The 20011-nt window shown below is 42.6% G+C and overlaps 1 protein-coding gene and 1 long non-coding RNA gene across 2 annotated transcripts in view; one reads left to right on the top strand and one right to left on the bottom strand.

Moving 5' to 3' along the window:
- LOC130355498 (uncharacterized) overlaps positions 1–20011 on the bottom strand; it is an 89892-nt gene that overhangs the window by 17753 nt on the left and 52128 nt on the right. The gene's annotated exons all lie outside the window — the stretch shown is intronic.
- TM9SF2 (transmembrane 9 superfamily member 2) overlaps positions 1–20011 on the top strand; it is a 70327-nt gene that overhangs the window by 42147 nt on the left and 8169 nt on the right. The window contains exons 8-14 of the mRNA XM_056555693.1: positions 291–370; positions 7909–8017; positions 8703–8835; positions 14385–14504; positions 16157–16214; positions 16462–16621; positions 18746–18897. Of these exons, the coding sequence (XP_056411668.1) occupies positions 291–370; positions 7909–8017; positions 8703–8835; positions 14385–14504; positions 16157–16214; positions 16462–16621; positions 18746–18897 (812 nt within the window). The remainder of the gene's footprint in view (positions 1–290; positions 371–7908; positions 8018–8702; positions 8836–14384; positions 14505–16156; positions 16215–16461; positions 16622–18745; positions 18898–20011) is intronic.

Here is a 20011-nt window from a genome sequence, read left to right as displayed (position 1 = left end):
AATGGCCATTAAAGCACATGATTGATTTAGACCGCTGCTGCTACAGTCTGAGATTGGCAGAGCATTAATTTCCTGCAGAGGGTTCGACAAATAGTGGGGATTGAACAAGAAGGTTTGGTTTTGGTGTGTGTGTGTGTGTTGTTTTTAAATAGCACCACAACTCAATTATATAAATGTTACTTACTGGAATACCTGTTTAGGTTGTCTTGAAAATAATTTGCAGAAATATAATCCAAGACAATTGTCTTGGATTGTCCATTTTAAATAGAATTTTGTTTGTTACTTTTCAGGAACAAAAAGACATCCGATGGGCCTCCAGGTGGGATTACATCTTAGAATCTATGCCGCATACACACATCCAGTGGTTTAGGTAAGTACGTTTGTGCATGGTAAAGGGGTTCTCCAGTGGAAAACTTTTTTATTTTTATTTTTTTTTCCAAAATCCACTGATGCCAGAAAGTTAAACAGATTTATATAAAAAAATAAAAATAAATTGAATCCTTCCAGTACTTATCAGCTGTTCTATACTACAAAGGAAGTTCTTTTCTTTTTGGATTTCTTTTCTGTCACAACCACAGTGCTCTCTGCTGACACCTCTGTCTATGTCAGGAACTGTCTAGAGCAGGAGAAAATCCCCATAGCAAACATATGCTGCTCTGGACAGTTCTTGACATGGACAGAGGTGTCAGCAGAGAGCACTGTGGTTGGTACAGAAAATAAATCACAAAAGAAAAGAATTTCCTCTGTAGCATACAGCCGCTAATAAGTACTGGAAGGATTAAGAATTTTTAATACAAGTAATTTATTAATCTGTTTAACTTTCTGGCACCAGTTGAATAAACATTTAAAGGGGTACTCCAGTGGAAATTTTTATTTTTTTAAAGTTCATTATCAGGACAGTTGGAGAGACCTCTGCCCACATACAGCTGTCCTGATCGTGTTTCTTGGCTCATTGATCTGTGATAAAACTAAGTTAATTTTATAATGGTCTACATAAAAAAAAATTAACATCTTATCACTGCCTGGAGTTACAACTCAGAAGGCTGCAATTCGTCATATTTATGATAGCTGACATCTTTTACAGACTGATAGTTATTGGTACTATCAGTTTTGGAAATGTATAAGTGAAGAAGATCTGATTTGAATCTTTAACCCCTTAAGGACTGAGGGCGTACAGGTACGCCCGTGGGAAATCATTCAGCATGCATCCAGGCACATCGCCGAAGAGAGTCCTGAGACCATCCCCCCCCATGTCGGCAATCGCCGCAAATCGCCAGTCAATTCAGACCGGCGATCTGCGGCAATTCCGGGTCATACGGGTCTCCGGTGACCCAGAAAATAAGGGGGATCGTGGCTGTCCAACACACCTACAATCCCCCTGAAGGGATAGGAGGGAGGTGGAAGGGGTGCCACCCCTCTTATCCCTGCTATTGGTCGGTCAGAAGCGACCGACCAATAGCAGATTGGGGCGGGGAGGGGGGTGTTAAAGTTCGGTTCCCCTGTTCTGCACAGACACAGTAGTCCGGGCAGAACGGGGGAACTGTTTTGTGACCGGTGGTCACTTACCACCGGCGGCGATTGTCAGCAGCGGGCGGCGATGATGTGCGGCTGGCTCCCTGGTACAGACTACGGAAGCTGGTGAGTTGCCTAGCAACATCTGGAGGGCTACAGTTTGGAGAACACTATACAGCGGTCTCTAAACTGTAGCCCTCCAGATGTTGCAAAACTAAAACTCCCAGCATGACCAGGCAGCTGTTTACTCTTTTGAAATGCTGGGATTTGTAGTTTTACAACATCTGGAGGGCCACAGTTTGGAGATCACTGTGTGGTGGTTTCTAAACCGTGGCCCTCTAACAATTGCAAAACTACAACTCCCAGCATGCACGAACAGCAAAAGGCTGTCTCGCCATGCTGGGAGTTGTAGTTGTGTACCTCCAGCTGTTCTATAACTACATCTTCCAGCATGCCCTTCGGCGATCAGTACATGCTGGGAGTTGTAGTTTTGCAACAGCTGGAGGCACACTGGTTGGAAAATACTTAGGTAACATAACCTAACTGAGGGTTTTCCAACCAATGTGCCTCCAGCTGTTGCAAAAGTACAACACCCTGCATGCACGGTCTGTAGGTTTTGGAGGTTTGCAACAGCTGGAGGTTTGCCATCCCCCCCCATGTGAATGTACAGGGTACATTCACACGGCCGGGGTTTATAGTGAGTTTCCTGCTTCAAGTTTGAGCTATGGCATATTTTCTGCCGCAGCTCAAGCTCCTAGTGGAAAACTCACCGTAAACACCCACCCGTGTGAATGTACCCTAAAAACACTGCACTAACACATAACGAAGGGTGAAGCACTACATATACACCCCCTTACATGCCCCCCCCCCCCCCCACCAATAAAAATCGTATCGTACAGCATTGTTTCCAAAACGGAGCCTCCAGCTGTTGCAAAACAAATCCCAGCATTTCCGGACAGCCACTGACTGTCCAGGAATGCTGGAAGTTTAGCAACAGCTGGAGGCACCCTGTTTGGGAATCACTGGCGTAGAAAACCCCGATGTACACCCATATGCAATCCCTAATTTAGGCCTCAAATGCGCATGGTGCTCTCTCACTTCGAAGCCCTGACGTATTTCGAGGAAATAGTTTAGGGCCACATATGGGGTATTTCCGTATTCTGGAGAAATTGCCTAACAAATTTTGGGGGGCTTTTTCTCCTTTTACTACTTATGAAAAGGAAACGTTTGTGTCTACACCAGCTTTGTAGTGTAAAAAAATAAAATATTTTACACTAACATGCTGGTGTTGCCCCATACTCTTTATTTTCACAAGAGGTAAAAGGAAAAAAGATCCCTCAAAATTTGTAATGCAATTTCTCCTGAGTACGGAAATACCCCATATGTGGGCGTAAAATGCTCTTCGGACGCACAACAAGGCTCAGGAAGGAGAGTGCACCATGCACATTTGAGGCTTAAATTGGTGATATTTACAGGGGTGGCTGATTTTACAGTGGTTCTGACATAAACGCAAAAAAATACCCACGTGTGGCCTCATTTTGGAAGCTACACCTCTAACGTTACGTAACAAGGGGTATAGTGAGCCTTAACACGCCACAGGTGCTTGACAAATTTTCTTAAAGTTGGATGGGAAAATTAAGAAAACTTTTTTTTTTTTAACAAGGGAAAATAGGGGAAAAAGCCCCACAAAATTTGTAACCCCATTTCTTTTGAGTAAGAACATACCCATATGTGGATGTTAAGTGTTCTGCGGGCGCACTGCAATGTTCAGAAGAGAAGGAGGGCTTTTGGAAAGAAAATTTGTCCGGATTTGTAGCCCATATAGTGCCAGAACAATGGACCCCCCTCCCTACCCCCACATGTGACCCCATTTTGGAAACTACACCCCTCACAGAATGTAATTGGAGGTGCAATGAGCATTTATGCCCCACAGGTGTCTGACAGATTTTTGATTTGCACAGCCCATTGTTCCAAAGATCTGTCAAACGCCAGTGGGGTGTAAATGCTCACTGCACCCCTTATTTAATTCTGTGAGGGGTGTAGTTTCCAAAATGGGGTCACAGGGATTTTGTAAATGCTCATGGCCCCTGACTTCCATTCCAAACAAATTCTCTCTCCAAAAGCCCAATGGTGCTCTTTCTCTTCTGATCATTGTTGTGCGGCAGCAGAGCACTTGACATCCACACATGGTATATTTCCATACTCATAAGAAATGGGGTTACAAATTTTGGGGGGACATTTTCTCCTATTACCCCTTGTAAAAATTTGGAGGAAAAACAGCATTTTAGTGAAATTTTTTTTTTCATCTACACATCTGACTTTAACAAAAAGTCGTCAAACACCTGTGGGGTGTTGAGGCTCACTGTACCTCTTTTTACGTTCCTTGAGGGGTGTAGTTTCCAAAATAGTATGCATGTGTTTTTTGTTTTTTTTTGTTGTTTTTTTTTTTCTGTTCTGGCACCATAGGGGCTTCCTAAACGCAACATGCCCCCCAAAAACCATTGTCTCTCCTTCCCTTCTGAGCCCTCTAGTGCAACCACGGAACACTTTACATCCACATATGAGGTATACAAATTTTGGGGGGATTTCTCTCCATTTAACTCTCTTTTAAAAATGTAATTAAAATTAAAAAAAGATTTTGAATTTTCTTCTTCACTTTGCTGCTAGTCCTGTGATACACCCAAAGGGTTAACAAACTTTCTGAATATCATTTTGAATACTTTGAGGGGTGCAGTTTTTAAAATGGGGTAATTTATGGGGTATGTCTGACATGAAAGCCCCTCAAATCCCCTGAACTGGTCTGGGAAAAATTCCAATTTTTGAAATTTAAAGCGTACCTGTCATAGTGCAAAAAAAAGCAATGTTACTCAGGACCCAATCCTGATCATGTGCATATACTTTTTATGCGTCTCGGACCTATATATCCAGAGATATAAGCATTTATCTCCTGGTGAGTTACTTTTTCATTGTGCAGGCTGGAGGGGGCGTGTCAGTCTGTCTCCCTCACAGGAGCAAGCCTGTGCAGTCAGCCAATCAGTACTCTCTACTCTGTAACCCTTTCCTCTCTGGTTTTATGCTGTGTCAGTGAAAGATACTTGGATCTTGCCTGCAGTAATCAGAAGACATTATGGTGAATTCATAACAGAATAAAATTTATAAGAATAGATCTTTATAAAATTAGTGCAAGGATTTTTTAGATAAAAGTACAGCATTTTTATGAATACATGTTCTATCTGTTTTATCTTCTAGTAAATCTGGATGCTAATCAACATAGCTGTCACTATGTGTGTCATTCATCTTTCACAGACTTCTGAATGTCTGATCAACTTCTTTGTCATTCAGGAGTCCGAGAAAGCTTTGACTATTTCAGCATGCTGGGAGTTGTAGTTTAGTAACAACTGAAGCTGCAATGTTTGTAAATAACTGTGTTAGGCTGGGTTCACACTACGTTTTGTCCCATACGGGAGCGCATACGGCAGGGGGGAGCTAAAAGCTTGCGCTCCCGTATGTGACCGTATGCGCTCCCGTATGTCATTCACTTCAATGAGCCGACCGGAGTGAAACGTTCGGTCCGGTCGGCTCATTTTTGCGCCGTATGCGCTTTTACAACCGGACCTAAAACCGTGATTGACCACGGTTTTAGGTCCGGTTGTAAAAGCGCATACGGCGCAAAAATGAGCCGACCGGACCGAACGTTTCACTCCGGTCGGCTCATTGAAGTGAATGACATACGGGAGCACATACGGGAGCGCGAGCTTTTAGCTCCCCCCTGCCGTATGCGCTCCCGTATGGGACAAAACGTAGTGTGAACCCAGCCTTAGAGCAGTGTTGCCTCCAGCTGTTGTAAAACTACAGCTCCCAGCATGTCCACACATCCTTTATCTGTAGTTTTGCATACACAATAGAAATCTCCTATACTGGATATATGCTTTACGGTATGCTGTAAAATCTAGACTAGTCTGTCTGGCTAAAAGACAGACGACCCCTATTTTTGAGCTTGAATTTCAGGTGAAAATGTAAAAAAATTTTAACAGGTGTATATTGTGAAATGATTGAGTCCTGCAATATATGAAAAGTTTGTAACAATGACAGTGCCTCTTTGAGGGATAAATTGGAAAATTGCTGCTATACTCTGAAGCCCTCTAATGTCTTCCAAAAGTAAAAACATGTCAACTTTATGATGCCAACATAAAGTAGACCTATTGTATATGTGAATCAATATATAATTTATTTGTAATATCCATTTTCCTTATAAACAGAGAGTTTCAAAGTTAGAAAAATGCTACATTTTCATGACATTTGGGGATTTTTCACTAAGAAAGGATGCAAGTAAAACAATCTCAGAATCAGAATAAACGGTAAAAGCATCCCAGAGTTATTAATGCATAAAGTGACAGTGGTCAGAATTGCAAAAAAGGGCTCAGTCCTTAACCAATTGACAGGAAATGACCATTTCAGTAGACACCTAAAATAATAATAATCCTTATTTAGTGGCAACATATTCTGCAGCACTTAACATTATAGAGGGAACAAGTACAGACAAAAAATGGACAAAATATACACTGCTCAAAAAAAATAAAGGGAACACTTAAACACAATGTTACTCCAAGTCACACACTTCTTTGAAATCACACTGTCCACTCAGGAAGCAACACTGATTGACAATCAATGTCACATGCTGTTGCAATGGAACAGACAACAGGTGGAAATTATAGGCATTTAGCAAGACACCTCGAATTAAGGAGTGGTTCTGCAGGTGGTGACCACAGACTTCTTCTCATTTGCAATGCTTCCTGGCTGATGTTTTGGTCACTTTTGAATGCTGGCGGTGCTTTTACTCTAGTGGTAGCATGAGACGGAGTCTACAACCCACAAAAGTGGCTCGGGTAGTACAGCTCATCCAGGATGGCACATTAATGTGAGCCGTGGCAAGAAGGTTTACTGTGTCTGTCAGCGTAGTGTCCAGAGCATGGAGGCGCTACCAGAAGACAGGCCAGTACATCAGGAGACGTGGAGGAGGCCGTAGGAGGGCAACAACCCAGCAGTAGGATCGCTACCTCCGCCTTTGTGCAAGGAGGAGCAGGAGGAGCACTGCCAGAGCCCTGCAAAAAATACCTCCAGCAGGCCACAAATGTCCACTGTGTCCACTCAAACTGTCAGAAACAGACTCCATGAGGGTGGTATGAGGGCCCGACATCGACAGGTGGGGGTTGTGCTTACAGCCAAACACTGTGCAGGACGTTTGGCATTTGCCAGAAAACACAAAGATTGGCAAATTCACCACTGGCACCCTGTGCTCTTCGCAGATGAAAGCAGGTTCACACTGAGCACATGTGACAGATGTGACAGAGTCTGGAGACGCCGTGGAGATCGTTCTGCTGCCTGCAACATCCTCCAGCACGACTGGTTTGGCGGTGGGTCAGTAATGGTGTGGGGTAGCATATCTTTGGGGGGAGCGCACAGCCCTGCATGTGCTTGCCAGAGGTAGCCTGACTGCCATTAAGTACCGAGATGAGATCCTCAGACCCCTTGTGAGACCATATGCTTGTGCATTTGGCCCTGGGTTCCTCCTAATGCAAGACAATGCTAGACCTCATGTGGCTGGGGTGTGTCAGCAGTTCCTGCAAGAGGAAGGCATTGATGCTATGGACTGATGCTATGGACAGATCTGGGACATCATGTCTCGCTCCATCCACCAACACCACGTTGCACCACAGACTGTCCAGGAGTTGGCAGATGCTTTAGTCCTGGTCTGGGAGGACATCCCTCAGGAGACCATCCGCCACCTCATCAGGAGCATGCCCAGGCATTGTAGGGAGGTCATACGGTCACGTGGAGGCCACACACGCTACTGAGCCTAATTGTGACTTGTTTTAAGGAAATTACATCACAGTTGGATCAGCCTGTAGTGTGGTTTTCCACTTTGATTTTGAGTGTGATTCCATATCCAGACCTCCATGGGTTGATAAATTTGATTTCCATTGATAATTTTTGTGTGATTTTGTTGTCGGCACATTCAACTATGTAAAGACGAAAATATTTCATACGATTAGTTCATTCATTCAGATCTAGGATGTGTTAACTTGGTGTTCCCTTTATTTTTTATTTTTTTAACAGTGTAGTAATAAACTAATGAATTATTCAAACTAGAGGCTGATGTTTCTGCTGACAAGAGCTTACTAAATATGGAAATAGCAATGATTCAAGTGGTGTGAGACACCTGACCACAAGTGTTTACAATCTGATAGGGTTGATAGAGGAGAGCCCTGTGCTTACAATCTGAGAAAATTGAGATGCAGGTATAAAATGCAGTTCACTTGATGAATTGTTCCTTGTGCCAAATAGAGAATGCATAATATGATGTGCTGATCAATGTTTTTTTTTTTTTTTTAATAGCATAATGAATTCGTTAGTGATTGTTCTATTTTTGTCTGGCATGGTTGCCATGATTATGCTGCGAACACTACACAAAGATATTGCAAGATACAACCAGATTGATTCTACAGTAAGTATCTGCAAAGCCAAATAATTACAGGTAATGACTGTAGTAAAAATGTCTTTTTCCAAATGTTTAAAAAATCTGCAAAGATTCTTCTATAATAATGTAGTTGCACTTCTCTACACGGGCCCACTACTCACCCATCCTCGGTGCGCTTTGGCCCCCACCCTCAAAGACTAGATTCAATGATGGCCTGGTTAGCCCGCTGAGTGGGACCGTCTTTGAAGCTCTTTCCAGGGTGGGGGCCAGAGCAGGACCCCCTACAGGAGTTCATGGGGGGCCCCAGTACTGTGGATAGCGAATACGTTATATTTCCCAGGAGTACCCCTTTAACTTCTTGGTGCAGGGCTGCTTTTAGCTTCACTCAGTCAATACAAAGCTGGGAACACTGCTCAGTTACAGTGCCTACAGGTAGTCTGGATTTAACCGCCTGTCTTATGATTGATTCAGGCTCCTGCTTTTTCCCTCCCCCTGCAGCTCAGTTTGGCTGCTGGGTATAAACACTAGTGAAAAAGGAACAGGTATTTGTCACAAACAAACATTGAGCGATCTCAGAAAAGAACCTAAAAAATAGCTTCAACTGTTTTTTTTTTTTTGTGCTATTTGCCATCGTATGCACTGTTTTACAGAAGACATTGCATATCGTAGAACAAGGTAATTCTGTTTCACAAATTGTCTGTTTGTCATACAGGAAGATGCTCAGGAGGAGTTTGGTTGGAAGTTGGTGCACGGTGATATTTTCAGGCCTCCCAGAAAGGGCATGCTGCTATCTGTTTTCCTTGGCTCTGGGACTCAGATCTTAATAATGACATTCATCACTTTATGTAAGTATATTCTATTCAAAGTAAGGAATAGCAGCATAGTGTTTGAGAAGTTTTTGTACATTTCTTCCAGAAGTACACTCTTTATTGACTTTTACCTCTTCATAATGTTATCCTTAAAGGGGTACTCTGGTGGAAAACTTTTTTTTTTTTTTTTTTTTTATTGAACTGGTGCCAGAAAGTTTAACAGATTTGTTAATTTATTTCTATTAAAAAATCTTAATCCTTTCAGTACTTTTTAGCAGCTGTTTGCTACAGAGGAAGATCTTTATATTTTGAATATCTTTTTTTGTCTTGTCCACAGTGCTCTCTGCTGACACCTGATGCCCGTATCAGGAACTGTCCAGAGCAGGAGAAAATCCCCATAGCAAACCTGTGCTGCTCTGGACAGTTCCTGACACTGGTAGGTGTTAACGGAGAGCAATGTGGACAACACAAAAAATAAATTAAAAAAGTAAAGAATTTCCCCTATATCATACAGCTGCTAAAAAGTACTAAAAGGATAAAGATTTTTTAATAGAAGTTATTTACACATCTGTTTAACTTTCTGGCACCAGTTCATTTTAGCAAAAAAGTTTTCCACCAGAGTACCCCTTTAAGGACACATGGTGTAAATATACACTCTGCACTTGATAACTGTGTGCAAAGCATGTTCAGGAGCGAAGCGTGCTTAAAGGAGAACTCCCATTTACAAAAAACGTATCCCCTTTCATAAGGATAGGGGATAAGTATCAGATCGTGGGGGGCCCGACTGCTGGGACCTCCGAGATCTCCCGCACTGCACAAAAAACCTGAGTCGACCACAGCTCTATGGCCGAGCTCGAGAATGCAAAGTGCAGCGTTTCGGCTCTCCCATAGATCTTCTTGGAGAGGGTGTCTCATTCCCACCGGTCAGATTCCCTGCGTTCTGGCACGTATCCCCACTTATTTAAAAAAATAAAAAATAAATTGGGTTCTCCTTTAATACCCAGAGGGCCCCGGCTGCTGTCAGTTCCCTATAGAGAAAAAAAATTGTAAATCATAATATCCCAAAAATTAATGAATGTGTAGCCCTCCCCTAATAAAAGTTTCTAGTGACCGCATGTAATGGTCCCCTATGGGGACTAAAAAATAGTGTAAAAAATTGTTACTAAATGTGATTTAACCCCTGCGTAATAAATGTTTGAATCGCCTCACTTTTCCCATTAAAAATATATGTAAATAAAAATAAACATAAACATGTGGTATCGCAGAGTGCGTAAATGTCCAAACCAGTGGTTCTTAACCCGGTTTCGATCGAACCCCAGGGGTTCGGTGAGTCAGTCTCGGGGGTTCGGCGGGGAGGCCTGCCGGGTGTTTTTGCCTCGGCACATCCCTGTGTTCCGTAAGATGCTTTCGGAACACAGGGACGCCTCTGTTAAGTCCCTGCGGCCCCACGTTTACTTTAAAAACGCGGGGACCGCCAGGAGCTAGTGCACGCAGCGACGTCACTGACGTCCCATACGTGCGCCCATGGCAACGGAGCGTGGAGGAGTGGAGAAGCAAGGACGCCCGCTGGCAGTTAAGAGTTTACCTGCTATGGCTGGACCGGAGGAGCGGTGGTCAGAACACTGAAGTGGGGCATACTGTATGGCTGGAGGCTGTATATCTGTGGGGGAACATGATGCACCTAATGTGGGGGGAACTATACTGCCAACGTAATGTGGGGGACTATACTGCAAGCCTAATGTGGTGGACTATATTGCACCTAATGGGGGGGGAACATACTGCCGGCCTAATGTGGGGGACTATATATTGCATCTAATGTGGGGGAACATACTGCCAGCTTAATGTGGGGGACTATATTGCACCTAATGTGGGGGAACATGCTGCCAGCCTAATGTGGGGGACTATATTGCATCTAATGTGGGGGGACTATACTGCACTTAATGTGGGGGATCATACTGCCGGCCTAATGTGGGGGACTATATTGCACCTAATGTGGGGGAACATACTGCTAGCCTAATGTGGGGGACTATATTGCACCTAATGTGGGGGAACATACTGCCAGCCTAATGTGGGGGAACTACAACCTAATGTGGGGGGAACTATACTGCCAACCTAATGTGGGGGGAACTATACTGCCAACCTAATGTGGGGGGAACTATACTGCCAACCTAATGTGGGGGGAACTATACTGCCAACCTAATGTGGGGGAACTATACTGCCAACCTAATGTGGGGGAACTATACTGCCAACCTAATGTGGGGGAACTATACTGCCAACCTAATGTGGGGGAACTATACTGCCAACCTAATGTGGGGGAACTATACTGCCAACCTAATGTGGGGGAACTATACTGCCAACCTAATGTGGGGGAACTATACTGCCAACCTAATGTGGGGGAACTATACTGCCAACCTAATGTGGGGGAACTATACTGCCAACCTAATGTGGGGGGGAACTATACTGCCAACCTAATGTGGGGGGAACTATACTGCCAACCTAATGTGGGGGACTATATTGCACCTAATGTGGGGGAACATACTGCCAGCTTAATGTGGGGGACTACATTGCACCTAATGTGGGGGAACATACTGCCAGCCTAATGTAGGGACTATATTGCACCTAATGTGGGGGGACTATACTGCCGGCCTAATGTGGGGGACTATATTGCACCTAATGTGGGGGAACATACTGCCAGCCTAATGTGGGGGAACTACAACCTAATGGGGGGAGAACTATACTGCCAACCTAATGTGGGGGGGAACTATACTGCCAACCTAATGTGGGGGGAACTATACTGCCAACCTAATGTGGGGGGAACTATACTGCCAACCTAATGTGGGGGGAACTATACTGCCAACCTAATGTGGGGGGAACTATACTGCCAACTTAATGTGGGGGGAACTATACTGCCAACCTAATGTGGGGGACTATATTGCACCTAATGTGGGGGAACATACTGCCAGCCTAATGTGGGGGACTATATATTGCACCTAATGTGGGGGAACATACTGCCAGCCTAATGTGGGGGAACATATTGCACCTAATGTGGGGGAACATATTGCACCTAATGTGGGGGGACTATACTGCCGGCCTAATGTGGGGGACTATATTGCACCTAATGTGGGGGAACATACTGCCAGCCTAATGTGGGGGACTATATTGCACCTAATGTGGGGGAACATACTGCCAGCCTAATGGGGGGAACTATACTGCCAAACTAATGTGGGGGGAACTATACTGCCAACCTAATGTGGGGGGGGAACTATACTGCCAACCTAATGTGGGGGGGGAACTATACTGCCAACCTAATGTGGGGGGGGAACTATACTGCCAACCTAATGTGGGGGGGGGAACTATACTGCCAACCTAATGTGGGGGAACTACAACCTAATGTGGGGGATCTATACTGCCAACCTAATGTGGGGGAACTGTGCTGCTTTTTTTTTTTTTTTTCAAACTACAGTCCGGCCCTCCAATGGTCTGAGGGACCGTGAACTGGCCCCCTGTTTAAAAAGTTTGAGGACCCCTGCATTAGGGCCTGATGTGTGGGGGCACACTGCCTGTAAATATTCATTATGTTTTTGTGTGAAAATCATGTTTTCATGGTTTTGTTCTTAATGGTTTTGTTCATTTTGTGCACCTATGTATAAATATATACTTAAATATATACCTCCTATGTTTTGAATTTGAAAAAAATCATATTTTATTTTTCCAATTAAGAGGGGTTCGGTGAATGCGCATGTGAAACTGGTGGGTTTCAGTACCTCCAACAAGGTTAAGAACCATTGGTCCAAACTATAAAAATATAATAATTCCACTGCATGGTCAATGGCTTATGTGTTAAAAAATACTTAAGTCCAGAATTGCCAAACCTATATAAGTAGGGTATCGTTTTAACCGTATGGACCTACAGAATAACGATAAGGTTTCATTTTTACCGAAAAATGTACTGCGTAGAAACGGATGCCCTTAAGTTACAAAATGGCGTTTTTTCTTCAATTTTGTCGCACAATTATTTTTTTTTCCATTTCGTCGTAGATTTTTGAGTAAAATGACTGATGTCACTGCAAAGTAGAATTGGTGGCACAAAAAAAGCCATCATATGGATTTTTAGGTGCAAAATGTAAACGGTTATGATTTTTAAAATGTAAGGAGGAAAACGAACGAAAGTGCTAAAACTGAAAAACGCTTCAAGCGTTAAGATTTTTAGGTGTGGTGGAAAAACCTTGTGTCCTTAAGGGGTTAAAGGCTTTGTGGATGTAGCAGTATTCATCGTAATTTGTTTTTAAAGGTTCTGTTCGCACTGGCTTCCGCTTTTTACTTTAAAGGTGTACTCCACTGGAAAACATAATTTTTTATTTTTTTAATCAACTGGTGCCAGAAAGTTACAGATTTGTAAATTGCTTCTATTTAAAAATCTTAATCCTTCCAGTACTTATCAGCTGCTATATAGGAGCAAATGCCCCTAGCAAACCTATCCTGCTCTGGACAGTTCCTAAAATGGACAGAGGTGTCAGCAGAGAGCACTGTGGTCAGACAGAAAAGAACTTCCTGTGGAGCATACAGCAGTTAAGTACTGGAAGGGTTAAGATTTTTAAATAGAAGTAATTTACAAATCTATTTAACTTTCCTGCACCAGTTGATTTAAATAAATGTTTTCCAGTGGAGTACCCCTTTTAATAGGGTACATAGGCAGTGTGGTACTATTGACAGAATAGCACTTCATACTTTCTAATAAAATACCTTAAAGGAAATCTGTCATCAGAATCACCTGCACTAAACCTGTTACACAGGCTTGTAGTGCGGGGGATCCTGATTAAAACGCTTCTTACCTGGTTAAAAATGGTTCAGCGGTTCTTCAGATATCTTTATTTTTAGTTTTCTGTTATTCCCTGGCTTGGGACTCAGTGGGAGGTGTTATCATCTCGGACTCGGCTACACGTCATTCTAGTTGGGCGGAGCGGCCGCCCGGCTCATGAATATTCATGAACTTATCCTCGTAATCTAACTCCTTTTACTAGGTCTGGTGGGGAGGACCGCACATGCGCCGTGTTCCGTACACCCGGACGCGGCGTTCTTCCCCCGGCTTTTCACTCATGCAGCCCATCTTCTTACTTGTATTGGGCCGCAGCTCGAGTGAAGCCGGGGGGAGAACGCCGCTTCCGGGTGTACGGAACACGGCGCATGTGCGGTCCTCCCCACCAGACCTAGAAAAAGGAGTTTGACCATGAGGATAAGTTCATGAATATTCATGAGCCGGGCGGCCGCTCTGCCCAGCTAGAATGACGTGTGGCAGAGTCCCAGATGATAACTCAAGCCAGGGAATAACAGAAAACTAAAAATATAGATATCTGAAGAACCACTGAACCATTTTTAACCAGGTAAGAAGCGTTTTAATCAGGATCACCCGCACTACAAGCCTGTGTAACAGGTTTAGTGCGGGTGATTCTGATGACAGATTTCCTTTTAATGGCGAAATAAACCAATTCTCATGGAGACTCATAAGTGTGAACTTGGTAAATTTGTTTCATGCGAATGTTGCAAACCTGCTTGGATATAAGTAAGAATACATTTATTTCTTTCAGTTTTTGCGTGCCTGGGATTTTTGTCTCCAGCTAACAGAGGTGCATTGATGACATGTGCTGTTGTCCTATGGGTGTTGCTTGGTACTCCGGCCGGTTATGTAGCTTCCCGATTCTATAAATGTAAGTGTACAAATAAAAATAAAATAACTATTAGCTGTGTCCACCTCCTACATAGGGTGAATCCAAGGTTGAAATCTTAGGGGGTAGAGAAATAGCAGTATGCTACACTGTGAATTTTGCTTTATTCGGTCATTCCTCTTGCCACTTCCTTAAATGTATAACCCACACTATTTATAGATTAGATTCAGACCCCAGCCCAGACTCTTTTATATACATTCTTTGCTCCAACTGCCGCCACATTGGTACTGGAAGGGTCGGGCATTTGTGTGCTGGCCCTCAGCTGCCACCTTAACCTCTTGGCACTGACTGACTTTAGTAAGTGTATGGAGGGGCGCCATCCAGTTTCTAACCACCTATATTCCACAGCATTTAAGAAATGAAGTGGCTGGCATTGGAGTCCTCTCTGATCCCAGCTTCTGCTGGCGAGTGTCAGCTTTTAAAACACTGGCAGCTGGCAGGTATAGAGCAGGCTCACGAGCAACCTTCATGTAATCTTTCCAGGGGTATTACATACATGTAGGTCAAATGTTGGGAAGGTGCTAAGAATTCTTTTCACGTGTTTCTTATAACTGGTTTCTTTTTGTGGGAGGGGGGTGGAAAATAGCATTACAGTGCAACAATTTATTTATTTTAAAGGGGTACTCCCGTGGAAACCTTTTTTTTTTTTTTTTTAAATCATCTGGTGCAAGAAAGTTAAACAGATTTGTAAGTCACTTCTATTAAAAAATCTTAATCCTTCCAGTACTTTATAGGGGCTGTATACTAAAGAGAAATGCATTTCCTCTGATGTCATGACCACAGTGCTCTCTGCTGACCTCTGCTGTCCATTTTAGGAGCTGTCCAGGGCAGCATGTTTGCTATGGGGATTTCCTCCTGCTCTGGACAATTCCTGAAATGGACAGCAGAGGTCAGCAGAGAGCACTGTGGTCATGACGGCAGAGGAAATGCATTTCTTTTTTGGATTTCTCTTTAGTATACAGCCCCTAAAAAAGACTGGAATGATTACGATTTTTTAATAGAAGTGATTTACAAATCTGTAACTTTAAAAAATTTGTTACTAAGGTTCTGTTCACACCTGTGTTGCTTCTTTTTGCTTCAGAACAACAAAAAATGGTGGCCAAACAGTGCCCAAAGGAACCCACTTTATTGTGGTCTATCAGGTTTTCTTAATGGGGTCCTGTATATTTCTGGCCGAAATACTGCTGCATGTTCAGTATTGTCCTTTTTTATTTGAATGTATTTTTATAGAATCTATAACAGAGGGTCCCAATAGGATCTCTGATGCAGATGTGGACTTTGCTAAACTTTGTTTTTGCCTTCCATTGCTAAATCTAAAACGTGCAGAGCAGAAGTCTAGCCATGAAATTTGGCAGCATCTTATGTATAGGATGCTAGTTGGATATGTCACCCATAGGGTTAATGGGGAAATGTTTACTTGTACGATGCAGATCCTAGTGTCAATAGATTGCAAATAAGTCATTTATACAGGTTTATTTACTTGTCTTTGCATTCCTAAGTTCCTGAAGTAAGAACTTTGTAAAGAAATGTTTGATTCTAGAATCCTTTTGTACTCTGTATTCGGCATTTATAGTAAGTGGACTTATTATACATTGTGCTTCTCTAACAAGTCTGTCTCTGTCTTGTCAATTTAGCATTTGGTGGTGAAAAATGGAAAACAAACGTCTTGCTGACCTCCTTTCTCTGTCCTGGGTAAAGTATTGTTTGTAAAACTGTTGTAATCCAAATGATATAAAGTGATTTAGATGTCTTTAGCACATAAGTGCTGAGAATCACTCAGAACCATTTCTCCTCTGGCTAAAAAATGTCATTCCTTGCTGTTGTACTGTGTCATTTGGTGCCAACAAGCTGTTAAAGTTATCTAAATGTTTAGATGACAAAATGTCTACTTCAAAACTATGTATGATCTGAAGGAATTTATTTCCATTTACTTTTTTAGGATTGTATTTGCGGATTTCTTCCTGATGAACTTAATTCTCTGGGGAGAAGGATCTTCTGCAGCAATTCCGTTTGGCACCCTTGTAGCCATCCTGGCATTGTGGTTTTGCATTTCTGTTCCTCTTACTTTCATTGGGGCTTATTTCGGATTTAAAAAGAATGTAAGTATTCTGCCCTACCATTCATGTGACATAACTATCCAGCTACATAATTTTAAAAACTAGAAACCTTCCTAATAATAACCATATCTGCCACCCGGATTCCACACCACTGCCATTTTTAAGGCACCCGGTCTCTTCTTCTTGCTGATTTCTGTTGCATTTCCTTTGTGAAAGAATTGTCTGTTCAGCTAATTAGTTATGAAGTGTCACCTAAAGTCCCCAACTGCCAGCATCAGACTTCAGTCCAATCCCAGCAGTTTAACACCTCTACGTGCTGAGATCACTATTGATCATGGCATGCTATTGGGTCAATGTGGCAACCCTGCGATTGTCAGTTACCATGGCAGTTTTCAGAAGGCCTCCGTGACTTCCATGGCAGATCATCTTTTGCAGTGTGCTTCAGGCAGGCTGTACTAGATCACTGGTTTAACAGTTTACTACCATTGAGTAGTAGGATGATGTGTATGCCTAGTGACGTTGCCTTGACGACGACACACAGGGAAGTTCATGCGCGTCCCTGTGTTTTGTCGTCAAGGCAACGTCACTAGTCCGGGGCAGGCCCGGAGAAGAGGCCCCGCCCCCCCCCCCTGGTGAAAATGGACAGCCCGGAACGACTAACCCTCCCCACCGTACGGTCCCTGCAGCATAGATGGCCCGGACCAGCTCACCCTTCCTTCCCACCGAGGGGAGGTGAATAGAAAACTAAAGGGGGGGGTCTGGATGATGACGAAGACCGCAGTGGTCTTCAACCTGCGGACCTCCAGAGGTTTCAAAACTACAACTCCCAGCATGCCCGGACAGCCGATGGCTGTCCGGGCATGCTGGGAGTTGTAGTTTTGCAACATCTGGAGGTCCGCAGGTTGAAGACCACTGAGAAGGGATTGACAAGCGGAGAATTTACTCGAGTATAAGCCCAGGGGGCGTTTTCAGCACGAAAAATCGTGCTGAAAAACTCTGCTTATACTCATGTATATACGGTGTGTGTGTATATATATATATGTATATATATATATGTGTATATATATATATATATATATATATATATATATATATATATATATATATATATGTGTGTATATATATATATATATATATATATATATATATATATATATATTATTTTTTATTTTTTTATAGAAATGTTTGTTAAAATATAGAAATAAACCCAAAATAATAAAATTTAAATAGCATCCATTTTTTTTTTTTTATATATAATTTACATTCATGCAAACCAGAAACAATCAACTTGGTATTTTGTAAATTGTTGCATATTAGTGAAGTAAAATTGCCTATAGACCTGTGTTTGATGATCATATGTAACGCACATGGTAATTTTACAGATGCATATAATTTAATCTTTAGAAAATAAAACGACAAAGGCCTCGAGTAGGACAAGGCTTTAGCGATCTTCAGTTACCGCTCCAGATCCAAAGGCAGGGAATCTGTTTTCCATAATCAGGAAGGATGAGATATTGTGCCCTTGCTGACAGCAGGACGCCTCTGATTGTTGCTCCATCATGTAGAGCGCACAAATTACTGCATAATCGTCCCTGTTTCACTATCTGGACCAACAGATTGTATCACATGTAATCACAAACTGAAGCGCGTGTTCGTTTACAGTTGTTTTTCTAGATAAGTGTTGGAATTATCTTTGTAGTGTCCAAAGGAAGCAATGGCTAGCAACAATCAAATGTATTTATGGCTGTAAATGTGTATTACTAACCATTTCTTCCTCTTATAAACTCACTCTTAATGCTGCTAAAGGATGATTTTAATTTTTTTGGGGGGATTTTTTTTATTTTATTCTGTCACCTGCATATTCAGATGTAACACTTATTTAGCACATTGCAGCGATGGTTAATTTAATGCAGTCGATTGTAACCAGCATGTGAGTAAGGTCTGCCACCTTAGCACAGATAGATTTTTAACTACAGGCTTTGATGGATTCGGTTGTTCCTGGCCCTTTTCATTTTGGGATTGCTATTTGATGTCTACAGTAGTTATTTGCCACCATTAGAGTCAGCATGAACACCAGAGGAAAAAGCTTGCAAATAGGATGGCAGTGAAAAACTGAGATTTAAATGGCCTTGTAATAATGCATTTGCTTTCTCTTCTTTCTTTTAGGCCATTGAACACCCGGTCCGCACCAATCAGATCCCTCGTCAGATTCCTGAGCAGTCATTTTACACAAAGCCATTACCTGGTATCATTATGGGAGGAATTTTGCCCTTTGGGTGCATCTTCATACAACTTTTCTTCATTCTTAATAGTATTTGGTGAGCTGATTTTCTTTGTTTCACTGCTCTAGCAGTCTTCACAACCATCACAGGGCCTCTCTGCTCTCACATTGTGCACACTTCCATTTTACTCTGATATCGCAGAGAAGAGAACACTTGAGTGATTGAGCTTAGGCTATGAACTAGTTAAGATGGGGTAGGCTTGTCTTCCACAGAGAGCAAGTGAGAGACATTACTTTGGAACAATGAATTAAGCATTGCAAGGTCATTTAACTCCCAGCCCCCTGCAGTGAAATTGGTTTATGCTGTAATTTTCTTTTCAGGGTGATGGCAGATACTGGAGTTCCAATTTTTCTAAAAAGCCGGTAGCTTCTTTACTAATCTCGACTGCTCATACGTTTAGCAGCCAAGACATGATATAGCTGCAAATGTAGTATTCTTCCTATTAGTATGAGTGTGATGTGTACAATAATAGTGCTTCTTATGGTGCCCATACACATTAGGTAGATACTTTCTGAACCTGGTGATTATAGACTGGACTAGCCAGCTATCTAATGTGTATGGTGTCCTGACTGTTCTTGGCAAAGGATGGTCAGATATTGCCCGATATTTTTGTTCTCTGGGAGGATAAGCTGCCACTAGGGTTGTTTAGCAGAGGTTTATTCCCTTCAACATGTTGAGTACACATGCATGCTCTTCTAAGGCCCCTTTCACACTATAAAGTTGTTCTGTTAAAAGATCCGTTCTAAACAGCCGTTAGAAAAGCCTTAAAAATGGATGTTAAACGTCTGTTACAAAATCCCATTCAAGTCTGACATATAGCCTATATATCTAGCCCACCAGCGCATTTATAATATGCACCCTGCAGCCATTAATAAAGATATGACCCTTGCAGTGCATTTATAAATATATACCCCCTGCCGGCACATTTATAATATGCACCCCCCCCCCCCCCTGCATCGCATTAATAAAGATATGACACCCCCACCCCCCCCCCCCCCCGAGCGCATTTATAACGTGTCCCACGCAGTGCATTTGTCATATTATGTCACCGCAGCACTATATGTGAAAAGTATCTTATCAGCAGCCGGCCGACCCGATGATGCTTATACAATACTTTTCATACATAGCGCTGCAGGGGCATATGTATATA

This window comes from Hyla sarda, chromosome 2 (genome assembly GCF_029499605.1).
Source record: "Hyla sarda isolate aHylSar1 chromosome 2, aHylSar1.hap1, whole genome shotgun sequence".
NCBI classification, from domain to species: domain Eukaryota; kingdom Metazoa; phylum Chordata; class Amphibia; order Anura; family Hylidae; genus Hyla; species Hyla sarda.
Note: the sequence above shows the minus strand (reverse complement) of the source record. Positions and strands in the feature narration are given on the sequence as shown.